The 18,044-nt window shown below is 23.4% G+C and overlaps 1 protein-coding gene across 4 annotated transcripts; it reads right to left on the bottom strand.

Annotated features, from left to right (window-relative positions):
- Window positions 1-333: 333 nt before the first annotated feature.
- LOC122508683 (probable phosphorylase b kinase regulatory subunit alpha) lies at window positions 334-17,925 on the bottom strand. Of its 4 annotated transcripts, none has more exons than XM_043622167.1 (16): window positions 17,438-17,925; window positions 15,082-15,632; window positions 14,387-14,832; window positions 12,416-12,731; window positions 11,892-12,105; window positions 11,286-11,395; window positions 9,453-9,600; window positions 6,250-6,428; window positions 4,951-5,101; window positions 4,744-4,770; window positions 3,721-4,004; window positions 3,073-3,628; window positions 2,787-2,839; window positions 2,532-2,687; window positions 2,179-2,436; window positions 334-882 (listed from the first exon to the last, which is right to left on the bottom strand). In XM_043622167.1, the coding sequence occupies exons 2-16, from the start codon at window positions 15,562-15,564 to the stop codon at window positions 655-657; spliced, it is 3,609 nt and encodes a 1,202-aa protein (XP_043478102.1). In that variant the 5' UTR covers window positions 15,565-15,632; window positions 17,438-17,925; the 3' UTR covers window positions 334-654. The 4 variants fall into 4 exon arrangements, with proteins under 4 accessions (XP_043478102.1, XP_043478103.1, XP_043478106.1 ...); XM_043622168.1 differs by lacking the exon at window positions 9,453-9,600 and adding an exon at window positions 7,052-7,199 and having other exon boundaries at window positions 335-882; window positions 17,438-17,924; XM_043622171.1 differs by lacking the exon at window positions 4,744-4,770 and having other exon boundaries at window positions 335-882.
- Window positions 17,926-18,044: the final 119 nt, after the last annotated feature.

The following is an 18,044-nucleotide window of genomic DNA, read 5'->3' as shown; positions in this document are numbered from 1 at the left end:
TAATACTAATTAATATAATAAATCGAAGTAATTTAATATTAACTAATACGAAGTTTAAAATCAATTGAATAGTAATAAATTAATTAAATTAACCAATAATGGTTAAATATTAATTTATTGCGCATTAATTAAATGTAATTTATTAATTAACTAAATATTTCTATCAAAATTTGTACCTAGATCAAAATAATTTCAAAATCAATTTCTAAAATTAATTAATGAATCGATCAATTAATTAACTATTATTTCAAACTATATAAAAATTGAAAAATTTCAAATTAAAATCATAACTTTTCTCCTTGAGTTATTAAAAATTTTCAATTATTATTTTTCTAATGAAAATTATAATAATAAATTTCTAACTCTGTAAATCAAATTTCTAAGTGTATAAATAAAATTTTGAAAAACGTAAATCAAAATTTTAATTACGTAAATCAAATTATTAAATTTTTAGATCAAAATATTATATACGTAGATCAAATTTTGAAATACGTAAATCGACGTTTTTTTAAAGAAGAAAAAAGAAAAATTCTTTTTTAAAAAAATCAATTTTGACCGATATTTTAAGGAGAAATGTTCACTGAAAGATTTTTTAAAAAGTGTACCTACTATTTATAAGAGAGAAAGAAAGAAAAAAAGGGGAAAAAAAATTACCTATGAAATGGAACACTCAAGATCGTGATTAATTGGCAAACAGTCCAACATTGAGGCGACGGCACGCGTAATGTATGTCATTGTACCAAAACTTCCGCTCGGCGCACTGTCATAAAAATGTTGACAAACGTACGCTGCACCACCGCAAAGTAACATTCCCGTTGAATTTATCTCCCGTTGATCCTTTGGTTTTGCGCAACACAATGTCGCATCCCCGTCACACTTTATCTGGAATAAAACAACAAAAACCATTTTTTCAATTTTTGGAATTTTACTAAAACTTTGAAAATAATTATTAATTATCAATCAATCAATCAATCATCAATATTAATAATCGTTATATTCCGGTAATCTGTTCGCAGTTTGAAATTAGTTGTCTGCTTCTTTGTTTTCTAACTTTTTAAATAATTTTTCTTTCTAAATTTCTAAATATCTAAATTTTTTATTTATGGAAATAATTAAATTCTCCTGAAGAATTATGTTAAAATTTTTAATATTTCTAATTAAATTCTTTTTGAAGAATTAAAAAAATTTTTTTTTGAAATAATGGAGTTTCCCTAAAAATTTTGAAAATAATTGAATTTTATGAAGAATTTCTTTCAAGTTTTTAAAATAATAGTGTTTGTTAATAATTGAAATTAAACATTTAATTACAGAATTTTATTAAAATTTTAGAAATTAATTAAATTCTTTTGAAAAATTTTATAATAAATTAAGAAAGAAATTGAATTCTTTCGTGAAATTTAATGGAAAATAATTGAATTAATTCAATGAATTTCTTAAAATTTGAGAAAATAATTGAATTCTTTCGTAAAATTGTATTAATAATTATTTTTTGAAAATATTTGAATTTTTACAAGAAATTTTACTATTTATGAAAATATTTGAATTCTTGACAAGAAATATATTAAAATTTTTGAAAATATAAACAATAGGTATAATTAATTATTAACTTAATAAATGAATTTTTTTTTAATTTTGATTATGAAATTAGGTTTGGGAATAATATTATTCAAAAATTCTAAAAAATAATTAAATTTTGGAAGACTTGCAAGTTCAAATTGTCATAAAATTTAAAATGTTTCAAATTGTTTCACATGGAAAGTATTTTGAAATTATAAGCAAATAAAGAGCAATAAGTATTTAAATTTTATTAAAATAAATTTTATATTTTAAAGAATTTTATTTTTTCATCTTTAGAAATTATCTTTTTTATCATTTTTTCCAAAATATAATTTTTAAAAATACATTATTTTACGAATTTACAAAAATTATTCTATTTAAATAATTCAATTCTCGTCGTTTTATTAATTAGATTATTTTAATGAATTTTATTTGTTTATTTTTAAAAATTATTTTCAAATATAATTGTATTTTTGAAGAATTCTAATTGAAAATTTGAAAAATAATTGAATTTAAAAAAATTAAACTTATTACCAGGATCCTAGTAAGTTAATAACTGAATATTTATAATTTTGAAAAACAGTACTTTTAAAAAATTAATTGAATTAATATTTTTCGTACCTGATCGGCGAGAAAAATGGCGTTCGCCTTGTGAACTAAATCCTCGACAGCGATAATTCCCCCCAACGATGCCAATACATTGTATTCGGTGACGAGTGTCAATACCATTAATGCCTCAACGACAAGTTGACGATATTCCGGCTGTGGAATTGTATTTAAAAATGTCTCAACTGCCAATGCGAATTTCAATTCGCCCGGCGTCATTTCTTGCGTGAGATTTTGTTGCAAGAGTTTTCCCTCGATTGCCAATCCTTGGCACTAAAAAAAAAGAAAAGCAAAAAGAAATTAACAATAAAAAACAACAGCTGTATATAATTTCAAAAAAGGCAAACAAATTTAATAAATACACATACTCTTTCCAAAACGTGCCAAACTCGAGGATAAAAATCCCTCGGAACTCGATTTAAAGCCCCATCGAGTCTTCGTCTTCTCAACCATTGTCCCTGTCGATCTGGTTCAATTTCTCCCATTTCGCCCGGATCAGCACTTAAAAATCCTATTTGCGATTTCTATTTCGAAAAAATTATAAAATTTTGTTAATTATTAATGAACATAAATTACTGAAAAGAAAAAAAAACTTTTTCAAAATGCTCCAATAAAATTCGTACCTTACTGACTTTTCCCGATTTACAGCTAATTACTGAGAAATTTCCACGACCAACTGTAAAAATTAAGAAAAATTTTACTAATTTAGATTAAAGTGCAAAAAAAAGTCGCTTGTCTACAAATTTTTAACTTGACTTTTCAAAATAATCTATATTAATTTTTAGTAATTTTTCGAAACTTCCTCGAGAATTCAATTATTTAAATGCAAAAATTCAATTCTTTTGACTAAAACTTCAATTCAAAATCAATTATTTTTTTAATAATTTTCCAAAGAAAAAAAGTACAAACCACTGCTGATCGCAAATTCCTTTCCACTCATAATATGATGCAATAAATTTTTCATCTCAAATGGCGAGAGATTGAGTAAATGTTCAGAAGCCTCTTCACCGCTGCAAATTAGCGTGCGCGATAATTCAGTGGCCATCACTTGTATTATTAGACCAATACGAAGACGTAGCATTTCATTGAATAATTGCGGCTCGGTTCTAATGAACATTGCCAAATAAACGAGTAATTCTTGTGTGAGCATTGCCGTTGATTCGTCATCGCCATAAGCTTGATGAATTAATGAGCGTAATTCATTTTCAGGTAGGGGCGCAACGATTGTATGCTCATTACTTGGTGGCATACCAACGGTCACTTGTTTCTGTCTAACGAGTAAATCAGTTACTGCTTTCGCTAAATCCTCAACTCGTTTGCCCAACATTCCAGCGGTGTGTCTCACAATTCCCCACATTTTTTGTTGACACGCTTTCTCATAGAGGCCTTTTAGAAGATCCTTCACGAGGACCGAGTGGCCGTCCTCAATCATTCCTGTGTTAAATTGCAAACCCTGCGTGTCTACCTGCAAAAAAGAATAAGAATAAAAGAATAACAATCCATTTTTTAAATATTTTTTTTCAAAATTTCTCTTTTTTAAAAGTCCAGTATAATTACCAAATATTGTAGAATGTCTCCCTGCTCTTCGAGACTCTCAGTTTCGCGGAGCATCGACATTAATTCCTCAACTTCAGTGTCGGCGTATTGTGTCTCGGAATTGACACGATGCCGATGTGGACGTGGCGAATATTTCCAAGGGAACATATCCTCCGTGGGCGATGGTGTTCGTTCGGGTATTTTTGCATTCGGCGTTAATGAAGTGTCCGTCACTTCAATGAAGGGATTTGTCGATAAAATAGTCGACGGTCGTCGTTCTTCGCCGGCCATTCCCAGGATTTCCGCTGAAAATGGAAAAAGGAAATCGTATAAATAAAAAACAATTTTTCACTTAATTGTTAATTAATTATACTCCATAATAAATAATAATTAAATAATTTGTTTTCTTGTTTAATTGATTAGTTCTGTCAATTGTTTAGTTGGTTTTGTTAATTAATTGATTAGTGTTATGAATTAATTATATTTTTTATATTTACATTTTTATACTATTTTTATTTTTCTACTATGTACTTATATTTTTATACTATTTTTATTTTTCTCCTATTTATATTTTCATACTATTTTATTTTTCTCCTATTTATATTTTCATACCATTTTTATTTTTCTACTACTTATATTTTCATACTATTTTTATTTTCATACTATTTTTATATTTTCATACTATTTTTATTTTAATACTGTTTTTATTTGTATACCTACTATTTTTATTTCTATACAATTTTTATTTTTTACTATTTTTATTTCATACGATTTTTATTTTCATACTATTTCTACTTTTATATTATTTATTTTTATTTCTTTTTATATTCAAAAATACTTCTTTAAATAAAAATAATTGTACCATCGAAAAAGATTATAAAAAAAAATTCTTTTTCAAGAAACCTATTTTCCAGCAAATAAAATACAATTGACTCTCGATAAAAAAGAAGAAAAAATCCCATATTAAAATATTAATTTATTAATTAATTCCCATATTAATTGAATAAAAAATGAAAGCAAAGGTTAATTAATAATGAAACTTACGTTCTTGCAGGACGAGAGGAACGGCAGCTGTATTTTTATATGGAAATTAAGATGAAAAATGCAAAAAAGGCGTTAGTTTCTCCATTATTATCGAACGACATGCAATTAAATTTGGTTAAGAGTGTAAAAAAAAATTAAATAACAGCAATATAATATAATAAAAACTTTGATTGTGCAGATTTTTAATTTTCTTAATTCTCGACTCACGTTCAACGGCGATTGATCTTGTTTTTTTAATTGCCCCCTTCACCGACATTCGGCGTCGTAAATTTTTCGTACTCTTCACGCCAGTTCGACTCAAAAGACTCGTGCGTTGCGGAAAAGCTTTCATTAAATGTTCATCTAAATACTGTTGAACCTAAAAGAGAAACAAAATTCGAAAATTTTAATTATAATTTAAAAATTTATTTATTTACTGATTACTAATCAAAATTTAAAAAATTCACTTATTAAGTACATAATTAATTATTGTTTATATTTTCAAAAATTGTAATATAATTCTTCGGAAGAATTCAATTATTTTCGTAAATATTAAATTGTTTAGAAGAATTCAGTTATTTTTATAAATAATAATAATTTTTTTTTGCAAAAATTCAATTATTATCAATAAAATTTCACAAAAGAAATCAATATTATTTCTTAATTCGTTAGAAAATTTTCCAAATAAATTTAATTATTTTCTAAAATTTCAAAAAAATTCTTCCTAAAAATTCAATTATTTTTCAAAAATTTTAATAAAAATCTTTGCAAGAATTCAATTATTTTCATAAATAATACAATTTTTCAATGGATTTCAATTATTTTCAAAAATTTTAATAAAATTCTTCCTAAAAATTCAATTATCTTCATATTTAAATTAAAATTCTTTTGACAATTTCAAATATTTTCTTAAATAATAAAATTCTTCGGAGGATTTAAATTATTTTCAAAGATTTTAATAAAATTCTTTGCAAGAATTCAATTGTCATTATAAAAAATAAAATTCTTCGGAAGATTTAAATTATTTTCATTAATAATATAATTCTTCGGAGGATTTCAATTATTTTCAAAAATTAGTAAAAAATTCTTGTTAAGAATTAAATTATTTTTTATAAATAATTGAATTCTTTAGAGAATTTCGGGCTTTCTATTTTTTGGTTTTTCTTTATTTAAATTTTTGTTTTTTGTCGTTTTTTGGTTAGATATTTAGATTTTTATTTATTTCGGTTTTTGATTATTTAGATTTATATTTATTTAGGTTTTCGTTTATTTAGTATTTTGTTTATTTCAATTTTTATTTTTCGTTGTTTTTTTTAGTTATTTCGGTTATTATTATATTTTTTGGTTATTTCGGTTTTCTATTTATTTAGGTTTTTGTTTTTTGTTGTTTATTAAAATTTTTATTTTTTAGAGATTTTTAGTTACATTTTTTAATTATTTCTTTTTTTATTTATTTAATTTTTTATTCATCTAAGTTTTTATTTTTTTCGAAGGAAAAAAGGATTTCGAAAGTATTTTTTTTCTCACCTCGGGATTTAATCTATCAGGTCGACCGTCTTCCGAACTGCCGAGAAAACTAAGATTCGTAATACACGAAGTACTCAAAAATTCATTCAAATTTCCAAGCGAAACACGAGTTCCATTAATATAACCACTCTTTAGTTTCTTCATTGTTGTTATCATTGCCAATGGAATTTTTCCCTGATCTGCAAACAAATAAATAAAAAATGAAATGAATTCTTTCTCAAGTGACAAACAATTTTTTTTTCATATTTATTATATTTTTATCTTCTTTATTTTTTTTTTTTTTAAAGGACAAGCGAGAATTTTATTCACATTTTTTTTGTCTTGCGAAAAAATACAGCAAAAGCTGAGTGTCAAACGGTAGAATTGGAAAAGAAGCAAAAAAAAAAACAGAGATGTGGTTATTGAAAAAAAAGAATATTATTAATATTAATAACAATAAAAAAACATTAAATAAAATAACAAAAACGTGAAAAAACCCAAATAAATTAATTAGGTAATAAAAATAGTGAAAATGAAAAATTCGAAAAAAAATTGATTGATAATAAAATTAATTAATATTAAAATTAGCTTAGTTAATTAAATTACTGTTAAAAATAAATACAAAAATTGAAAAAATATTGGAAAAAAATTGAAAACTGAAAAAAGACAACAAGAGGAAAAAAATTGAAAAATTGTAAAAAAAGAGGGAAAAAATGGACGAATTAAATAAAAAAAAAGTGGGAAAGAAAAAATCACATCTCTAGGAAGGGAAAAAATAGAAAAGATTATTTTTTTGATGAGAAACCGACATCCAGCGGCATACCTAAGTAATTATGAGTAGCAACAAGTGTTATGGTCGGTCTGCCGAGTATTTGCTTCCAGTTGATGGTGAGGAATGCCAAGTGGGTTGTAAATGTGCTGGCAAGAAGGGCAGCATCATTTGTCATATAGAACTCCTCCGGATCAAAATTCTAACACATGCAAAAAAACATACGCGTACGCCATACACGAATATTTTAATTTGCCTTTTTTCAATTCTTTTTCTTTTATTTTTCTATTTCCTTTAGTCCTTTTTATAAATTAAAATCATTTAATAGCAAAAAGTATTTCCAACTTTTCAAAACTGAACAAAGAATGAAAATATGTAAAACAAAAGAAAAGGTGAAAATAATACGAAAAAAATTATGAAAGCTACTTTTTTTTAATCGTCGAAATTTAAATAAATAAAAAAAAATTAAAAGAAACCTAGATAATAGAATGGAATATAAAAAATAAAAAACAAAATTATGAAAACTAAATCTTTTGTCCGATCAAATTCAAACAAAAAAATAAATAAAATAAAACAGAAGAAACTAAAAGATAAATAGAAAAGAATATGAAAAATATATGAAAAATAAAGGAAAAATATAGAAAATAAAAGTTATAAAATATAAAAAAAGAAAAGAATAATGAAAAATAAGAGAAAAAAATGTTTTCAAATAAATAAAAGATTTCAAAATAAAAAAAAATAACCAAAATCAGACTGGCGAACCCCTGTCTAGCAATGCATCCAAGGCAGACAATGTAAATTTTTTTTCGAAATTTAACAAAACAAAAAAATGGAAAAATAAAAAATGAAGGAAAAAACGGAGACGAAAAAGTGAATTAAATACAAACAGCAAAAAAGGGCGTATTTTTTTCTACTTCAAAAAGTTTACCAAAAAAAAAGTAAATTTTGAATTTAATAATTACTTTTTTTCAAATATATTAAAAAACTTAGTACTGTAAAAAATTAATACAAAGAAATTATTTTCTAATACATTTTTTTCTCAAATAGGGAAATTATTTGTTTAATGAATTTTTGTAATCGAAATTAATTTAATTACATTTTTTCATTAAATTTTTCAACGTAAAAAAATTATATCTTTAACTTTTTATCGTAAAAAAGCACTTTTTCATAAATTTTTTATTATTTATTATTATTAATTCACTTTTTCTCCGTTAACGCTGTGTGTTGTGTGTGTGAAAGGCAAAGATGAATTTTCACTGAGCAGAAGAATGATAACGGTAAGAATTTTGCTGAAGCGAAGGAGAAGAGGGGGGGAAGGAAAATTTTTTCTTTTTTTTTTCTTCTTAAAAAAAAAGAAACATGCATGTTAGAAAATCGGACTCAAAACAGGATCCACTCGACAAAAAAGACAATTTATCCAAAAGCCATGCACTCTTAACTCCAAAATGCATTTTTTTTCTATAAACAAATTTTCATCTTTAACTAGATTTTTATTTTTCCAATTTTCTTTCCTATTTTTCACGAATTTTGTTGCCTTTCTTTTTTAAAAATTAATTTTCTTTCTGTTTTTACGAGGCTTCAGAAACAAAAAACACTTTTCCAAACTGCAAAGAAAATAAAATTAAACTAAATTTACTAAAATTTTTCTTTTATTTTTTATACTAAGAACTAAAAACTAAAAAAAAACTTTTTTCAAAATTACGAAAAATTGTTTGCTTTTAAAAAATAATTACTAAAATTAATTTTTATTTTACTCTTTGATTTTGTTTACATTAAGAGAAAAATTAAAGAATAAAAATATAACAAAAAGGACGAAAATCTTCAGAAAAAATATATTTTTCAAAATTACAAAAAATTGCGAATTTCTAAATTTACTAAAATTGATTATTTTTCTTTTTCTTTTTTTACTAAATTGCAAAGAAAGAAAATTAGAATTTAACGAAAACATTTGAATCGAAAATTTATCATTCACAAGAATAAAAATAAAAAATATAATTTTAGAAAAATATCTATAAATTAATAAATACTGTATTAAAAATTCACTTTCGATTTTAATTATTTATAAAGTAAATTAAAAAGAAATTCAAAACGTGTTTGTAAATTTGTAAATTAATTACATATTTCTTAATTGAAAAAAGAAATTCGAAATGGATAAAAAAAAAATAAATAAAAATATTCCAAGTCCGTTGATAGTTAACAATTATAAAAAATAAACAAAAATAAATTTTTTATTATAAAAAAGTATTTTTTTAAAGAACAATTTCGAAATACAGAGAAAAAAAAACTGAAGCCTGTTATTGAATTTAATCTCTTTTCTTTTTTTTTAAATATTTCTGCATTGCATTCTCGTGTTTTATTGGTGTAAATTTTGTTTTCTTAATTGAATTAAAAAAGGAAAAAAAGTTTGTAGCTAGGAGTTGAAATTTTATGGCTTTGGGATATGACTTTACTGTACCTAGGTGGATATTCTTGAGAGGCATGACCACAAGTGGACGGCCTAACATATTCTGCCAGCTAGACTTCAAGAAATTAATTTCGCCTTTGAATATGTCAATCATGAGCTCATAGTCCGATGCGATGTAGAAGCGGGTCATGTCTGTCAACTGATATTTGGTGCAATAAACAAGATCGTTTTTTTTTTCTTTTTCAATTTTTTGAAAGCGAGAAAAATATGTCCATTTACATTATTCTTCTCGGTAATTTGAACAAAAACCAAAAATAAAAAGTGAGGAAAAAAAAGAATACTATTTCGAGACAAAAGAAAAAAATAGAGAAATAATTGTGAAGAACTGTATATAAACAATGGAATAAGTAAAAAAAAATTAAAAAGATAAATTAATAACTGTAAAAACTACTTGAAAATGGAATAAGTAAACAGAAAATATTATAAATAAGTATAAAAACTACTTACAATTGGAATAAAGAAAAAAAATAGATGGATAAATGTAAATTAATTATAATAATCAATAATTAATTAATAAATTAAAAATAAAATAATAAAGTACATAAAATAAAAATAAACAGAAAAAAAATAAATTAAAATAAGAAAATTATACACGAAATGTTCTCAAAATTCCAGACCTCCTTGAAATTTGAAAAAATATTTATTTCATTATTCATTCAATTAACTTTGGAATTGAATTGGAAAAAAAGTTGGAATAAATATTAATTAAAAAAAATTGCGAGAAATTCCCTATTAAAAAATTTTATTATTTATGAAAATAATTGAATTACTGCGAAGAAATTTATAAGAAATTTGTAAATAATTGAATTCCTGTAATATTTTTATTATTTTATGAAAATAATTAAATGTCTGCGTAGAATTTTATAAATTTTTCTTTTAAATAATTGAATTCTTGCGGAAAATTTTATTTCTTTGGAAAATAATTGAATTTCTTCAACCATTTGAAACTTCGCCAAAATTAAATTTTTTTTAGTGTTTGTAACTAAAATTCTTCTGCAAAACTATTATTTTTTATAAATAATTAAATATATATTAAAGAATGGAACTAATTGTTAGTTAAAAGTGAAAAATTCAAATTTTTAAAGATTTTAATTTGAAACATTTTCAAAATTCAATTATTTCGAAAAAATTCATGCTATAATGTTTTATTCGAAAATTCTACGAGAATTCAATTATTTAACTAGAAAATTAATTAATTTATTGGATAATTGAATGTTTCTTAAAATTAAATTTTGAAAAAGAATTTTGTTATTTATGAAAATAATTGAATTCCTGTTAAAAGAATTTATAAAAAATTTCTAAATAATTGAATTCCTTTGATATTTTTATTATTTATGGAAATATTTAAATGTTTGCGCAGAATTTTATTATAATTTGTTTTGAATAATTGAATTCTATTGGAAAATTTTATTAAAATAGTAGTAGATATTGAAAATCATTGAATTCATGAAAAGTATTGAAAATAATTGAAATTTTGCCAAGAATTTTATTAAAATTTTTGAAAATAATAATTGAATTTCAGAAAAGAATTTTATTATTTATAAAGATAATTGAAATTTTGGCCTGAATTTAAAAAATTTTTTGAATTTCTGTGAAGAATTTCATTATTTTTTAAAATAATTAAATTTCTGCAAACATTTGAATATTAATAAACAAAAAAGAAATGTCAAAATTTTCAAGAAGAAAAAATAGTTGTAGGTGGAGTGAAATTTTTTAAACATCCCATTAAAAACGAAAAATACTTATAAATAATTGTACGTAAAATTAATAAAGAAATTTAAATAATAAATTAGGTACTAAAGTGTAAATATAACAGAAATTTACCTGTGGTGTGAAGGCGAATATTTTATCGTGCAGTGAATATAATTTACTCGTACTCAAAATTCCCACGTCTCGCGATTTTCTTCCAGACAATCCCAATTTTTTATTTCTACCTGTAAATGAGAAATTAGTCATTATTTTTTTAATGTAAAAATTACTACATCTAATTATATAAATTATTAAATCTGTGCTTAAGAAAAAAGTTTTTAATTTATGAATAAAAAATTATTGAAATTAAAAATTGAAACAGATTAAAAAAAAACTAGTAAAACTCAAAAAACTAAAAGCAATTTTTATTTGAAACTATAGAAAGTAAAAAATGTGTTTTAGGAAAATTTTTTGCAAGAAGAAAGTAAAAAATGTGTTTTAGGGAAATTTTTTGCAAGAAAAAAGTAAAAAATGTGTTTTAGGGAAATTTTTTGCAAGAAGAAAGTAAAAAATTTGTTTTAGGGAAATTTTTTGCAAGAAAAAAGTAAAAAATGTGTTTTAGGGAAATTTTTTGCAAGAAGGAAGTAAAAAATTTGTTTTAGAGAAATTTTTTGCAAGAAGAAAGTAAAAAATTTGTTTAAGGGAAATTTTTTGCAAGAAATAAAATGATATTCATCAAACCTAAATAGGTGTAAAGATGACTGAGAACTTTTGCCGGTTGAACTTCAATTGGCGCGGCTTCGTCAATCGTTTGCACGTGAATATCATGCTGAGCGATTTTTTCACGAATCTCCGCGTCCTCCGCGAGAATCACAACTTGCACCACGACGTCCGGCTTTTTCTCACTACACAATCGACGATTCAGTGGATCGAGTTCTCCGACCGCCAGGAAACCCTAAAAAGAATGGAAATTATTGATTTTTATAAAGAAAATTGATTTATTTTATAAATATAGAAAAGCAGTTTTATTACTTAATCACTTTTTCATTTTACTTTTTATTTTTGAATTTTACTTTTTGGTTTTCTTACTTTCTTGCTGCTAATTTCATTTTTACTTCTTTGTGTCTAAGTTTACTGTTGAAATTTACTTTTACTTCTTAGTCATTATTTTTTTTTTTATTTTGAAAATACTTTTGAAATTAAAATTTTTATTTAGAATTTTAATTTCAAAAGCAAAAAAAAAAAAATATTTTCACGTTTCTTACTTCTTGGAGCAATTTTCCCAGAATGTATAATGACTGAGCCCACATGAATGGACATCGTCCGAAGGCATCTCTCTCTTGACTTCCGGGTTCTGCGTATTCAGCGGCGACATTCTCAGCGGCAACTGCATACAATTCTGGCACCAATCTCATTCCATCGTCAGTTTTTGTTGTTATCTTCTCCAATTGTTTACTGTATTCCGCCACTAAATCCTTATTCCCTTGAAAGCAATAGTCGAGAATCAAGTAGCAAAAGAATAGTGGCCATTCGCATTCAATATTCTCGAACATTCGCAATTCCCATGGCTCGTAATACAATCTAAAACGAAAATTTTATATATTTATTAATTTATCCATAAAATACGTGAAATATAATTATTCTCAACAAATAAAAGTCTAATCTAAAGAAAAAGAATAAGAACAGGGTACCACTTTTTTAAAAAAAAATTCACGCTCATGAATTATTTTTCATAAAGAAAAATAGTTCTCAAAAATTATAATTTTCAAGATTTTAATTCAATTATTTTCTATATAGAAATTTTAACTAAAATTCTTTCCTAATTCAATTATTTTTTATATTTTTTCAGAAAGTTCCTTAAAAATTAAATTATTTCAAAAAAAAAGTTCACCTAAAACTAAACTATTTCTAAAATTCACTTGCTTACAAAACAATTTCATGGAATTGTAAAAACTTAAAAAATTTTTCAATGAAATATAATGTATTTAAAAATATAACGAATTTCGAAAAAATGTGAATAAAAATTTTTCAAAAAACTAACTTATTTCGAATTTTTGTAAACCTTTCTTCAACTGAACTTTTCTAAAATTTTAATTTTAAACTTTTTGAAATTCAATTTGTATTAATAATATTAATTTAACATTCTAAAATATAAAAATAGTAACTTATAAATTATTTTCAAAAAACGAATTCATGCAAAATACAGTTTTTTTAAAAAATTTATTTCCTAAGAAGAAAGACAATTTTATTTATTTTAATGACTTGTTCTATTTAGAATTTAAAAAACATTTTTAGAAATTTCGTATCAGTTTTGCTCTAATTAGTTCGAATATTTACTAATTCAAATTTAGAGAATAAGTTTTGCGATAATATTTTTGCAAAATAATTTATAAATTAATTTTTCTTTCACAATTTTTCATGTGAAATTCTTTCTATTTTAAAATATACCATTTCTAATCACATTTCCTATTAATTTTTAAATTACTTTTTGTAATTTTTATAAATTTTTACAATTTTAAATCTGAAATAATTTAATTTTTGCTTAGAATTTTATTTTAATTTTTGAAAATAATTTAATTATTTTGAAGAATTCAATTAAATTTGTATTGAAAATAGTTAAATTCTTATAATTGAATTCTTTCGAAAATTTTACTAAAATTTGAAAAAAATAATTGAATTTCAAAGAAGTTTATTAAATTTTTTTAAAATAAATCAATTTTTTAAAGAGAATTTTATTGCAATGTTTTAAAATAATAATTTTTTTTGCGATGAAGTTTAGAAAAACTATTTATAAATATTTGAATTCTTTCAAAGAATTTAAAAAAAAATTTTTTTTGTAGAATTAATTAAATTTTTTCTTAGAATTTCAATTAAATCTTTTTTAAATAATTGAAATTTTGCGAAGAATTGTTTAAAATTTTTTGGAAAACAATTGAATTCTTTGGCAGAATTTTAATGCAATTTTTTGAAAATAATTGTTTTTTCGCGATAAATTTTATAAAAACTATTTATAAATAATATGAATTCTTTCAAAGGATTTTTATTAAAATTTGTTAAAATATTTGAATTTTCGGTCCAACGGTCACCCGGAAGAAGAAAGAAAAGAAAGAAAAGAAAGAAAAGAAAAAAATAGAAAAAGAGGAAAAGGAGAAAAAAATGAAAGAAATGAGGAAAACGAAGAAAAGGAGAAAAAGAGAAAAAGAAGGAAGAGAAGAAGAAAAAAAATAATAAAGAACCTATTTGGATCCTCCTTCGGTGTACGATGACCGTCACGTAAGAAACGTTTACATCCATAGCGTCCCTGAAGTTTTTTCGTAATTGTATCGCGAGTGAGTTGAATGAGCGACGGTTCGTCAACGGCAAACGCAGGGAAGCTGATAATTGACAATAGACCACTGTCAAGTTCCTTGGAATTCGATTCCCTCGGGAGCATTGATTGCAGAACTGCTTGACATTTTTGTGCCTCATCGGCGAGTACATGAATCACCGACGTTGGTCCACCGCGTGCGCCAAAAAGATCCAATTCATTCATTGCTTCCATTGCCGCTTTCGCCATTCCAATACTGCTTGCATTCAATTCGGGAAGGCCGTGATTTGTCTTATCGCCACGCTCCCACATTCCATAGTCGGGCGTGCAATACGCCGATTCAATGTAAAACACCAAATTCTGAATGAATGCCACCTGAAAAAGGGATTTTCTTTTTTTCAATTTTCGATAAATAAACTAAATATAGAAAAAATTATAAAGCAAGAAGAAAATCGTTGTTTTGAGGAAAATTTTTGAAAATAATTTAAATTTTTCTAAAAAATTTGAAAATAATTGAATTTCAAAGAAAAATAAGAAATAGAAAAGAAACAAAACAAAAATAAACGCAACTCATAAACCAAAAAATGGGAAAAATAAGAAATAGAAAAGAAATAAAAAAAATACCTCATCCAAATTGAAAACGACTTGCAAGCCGGAAGCGGTCATTTGCGCCAAAATCAATAGATAAAGTGAAATGGCATCAATTTGCAAATGTCCCCATTCACCATCGCCAACGACACTCTGTCCAGTTGATGAACTATATTTCGCGTGCAATGCATCTAATGAATTTTGTGTTGTCTTGAATTTTTCAACTTTATCCTTTTGCTGCACCATTGCCATTAATAGGCCGCGCATTAATTTCACGCAACTTTGTTCAAGTTCATAGGTTTTTGCCCTGTCCTCGTCGGCGTCGGCAATTTTTTTATACGCCATCGATAGACCCCATACGGCCAATATTGTATAAACATTGTCGCGAATCCACGCATGATTATTATCGGGACTCGCTGGAAATAATCCCGTCACTGGATGTTGATGATGCATTATTATTCTCGCCACAGTGCGCTGATAATAATCCAGGCGAACGCCTGAATTACTGCGACTCCTCATTTTTTATTATTTTTTAGTACTTCGGTTTTTATCTCCTTTTTCTTCCTTCTCTCCTTTCTCCTTCTTTTCTGAAAATAAAAATATTGAAATTTAGTTAATATTCAAAAACTAGCAAATTTTACGCACAAAATGCAGTATACTAATTATTATTATTATTATCAATATTATCATGCAAATTAAAAATTTTTTTTTAATTAATTAATTAATTTTAATGATTCCGGAAAAATGTTTAAAGTAATTTTTATTTTTTAATATCACAACTTCAATTTTTGAATAATTTTACATTTAAAATATTTTAAAATTCCCTTATTAACTAATTACCAAATTAATTATTATGTTTTATTATTTTCAATAAAGTTTTAATAAAATTTCTCGACTAAATTCAATTATTTTAAAAATTTTAATAAAATTCCTTGCAAAAAATTCGATTATCTTCATAAAAAAAATAAAAAATTCTTTCGAACGAAAAAATTCAATTATTTTCAAAAAAATGTTAAATAATTTACAGAATTTCAATTATTAAAAAAAATTTAATTAAAATTCTTTGAAAGAATTCATTTATTTTCAAAACTTGAAAACAATTCTTACAAGAATTTCAATTATTCTGAAAAATGTTAATAAAATTCATTGTAAAAAATTCATTTATCTTTCATAAATAAAAAAATTCTTTAAAACAATTCAATTATTTTCCAAAAATGTTAAACAATCTGAAGAATTTCAATTATTGAAACAAGTTTAATAAAAATTCTTGGAAAAATTTCTAATATTTTCAAAAAATTCAATTATCTTCATAAATAATAAGTTTCATTGAAAGAATTCAATTATTTAAAAATATTTTAATACAATTCATCACAAAATTTAAATTATTTTCATATAAAAATTAACTTATTCAGAAAAATTAACAATTTTAATTTTCTCGACAAAATTTAATTTTTAATTTTAATAAAATTCGTCGCAAAAAGACAATTATTTAAAAAAATTATATTAAAATTCTGACAAAGAATTTGTTATCCTATCATTTTTTAACAATTCTTCACAAAAGTTCAATTATTTTTAATACAATTTTAATAAATTTTCTCAAGCAATTGAATTATTTTAAAAAGTTTTAATATTATATTCTTCCCAAGAATTCAATTATTTTCATAAATTTTATTAATTCTTTGAAATAATTTAATTTTTTTAAACATTTTAATACAATTAAATTATTATTTCTGTAAATAGTAAAATTCTTTGCATAAATTCATCTATTTTCAATACAATTTGAATAAAATTTTACAATAGGATTCAATAAATTAAAAACATTATAATAACATTTTTCAAAAAGAATTAAATTATTTTGTCAAATTTTAATAAATAAATTTTATTACATTTCTTCACAAAAATTCAATTATTTGAATAAATAAAAAACTGTTTTAAAAGTATTCAATTTTCTTTAAATTGGAATAAAATTCTACAAAAGAGTTCATTTTTTTTTTGCAAATTTAATAAAATATTACTGTGCAAGAATTAAATTATTTTTGATTTAAAATTATAAGTTACAAGAATTATAACATAATATTTAAAATTATATAATAATAACCCCTTGTTTTACCCTCGAAAATTGTTTATAATTAAATAAAATTTATATATATAAAGGTCTATTTTTAATTACAGGGGTCAAATTATATTTAGATTGAAAAAATAATAATTATTACATTTTTGATTATTATTATAATTATTATTATTATTGCTATTATTAATATTGTCAATATTCTTAAAAAACAATCAATTTACTAATAGAATAAGAAAAATTAAAAATTAAAACAAAAAGAAATCGAGTTTTTAAAACAATAACAATATTTGAATTTTTCCTCTATTTTGAGGTTAGGATTACCTTGTATGGCGATATTTATATATATTTAATCACTAAAAGTTGATAAACTTCAAATAAAAGATGAAACTTTTTGTTTTTTGTGATAAATTTAGAATGTTACAATGTGTAACATTCTATTTTCTAACTTCTGATAATTGTCAAAATTCATAGTTTTCTATATTTGTTATTCGCATATTATTTTCTTTATCGCACATAGACACGCACAAAATGAAAATGACAATTTTATTACATATTTTTCAATGAAAAACGAAGAATAGTGCACTTTTATAATTCATACATTGAATACACACATAAAATACAATTAACGAGGAGACACATATTATATATGCACACGTGACAATAGACAAATACTAATAAACGACAATGTTAAACGAATGTCAATGATGTCAAAACAACGAGAGTTTAAAATTTTGATCTTGTTGATTCTCTCTCGATTCAGCTTCCAATTATATATATGTATATATATAGGAAAAAGAGAGAAACAACTTTTTATGACATTTGCCCTGCTTGAGGATATTTGCTTTTTTAATCTTTTGAACTATTTAAACTTTTAGATTGCATGAGAATTTTTTTACGCGAATTAAATGGAAATTGTTGATAAAATATA

This window comes from Leptopilina heterotoma, unplaced genomic scaffold, assembly GCF_015476425.1.
Source record: "Leptopilina heterotoma isolate Lh14 unplaced genomic scaffold, ASM1547642v1 Lhet_55, whole genome shotgun sequence".
Classification (NCBI taxonomy): domain Eukaryota; kingdom Metazoa; phylum Arthropoda; class Insecta; order Hymenoptera; family Figitidae; genus Leptopilina; species Leptopilina heterotoma.
The sequence above is the reverse complement of the archived record's forward strand: the minus strand, read 5'-3'. Positions and strand labels throughout refer to the sequence as shown.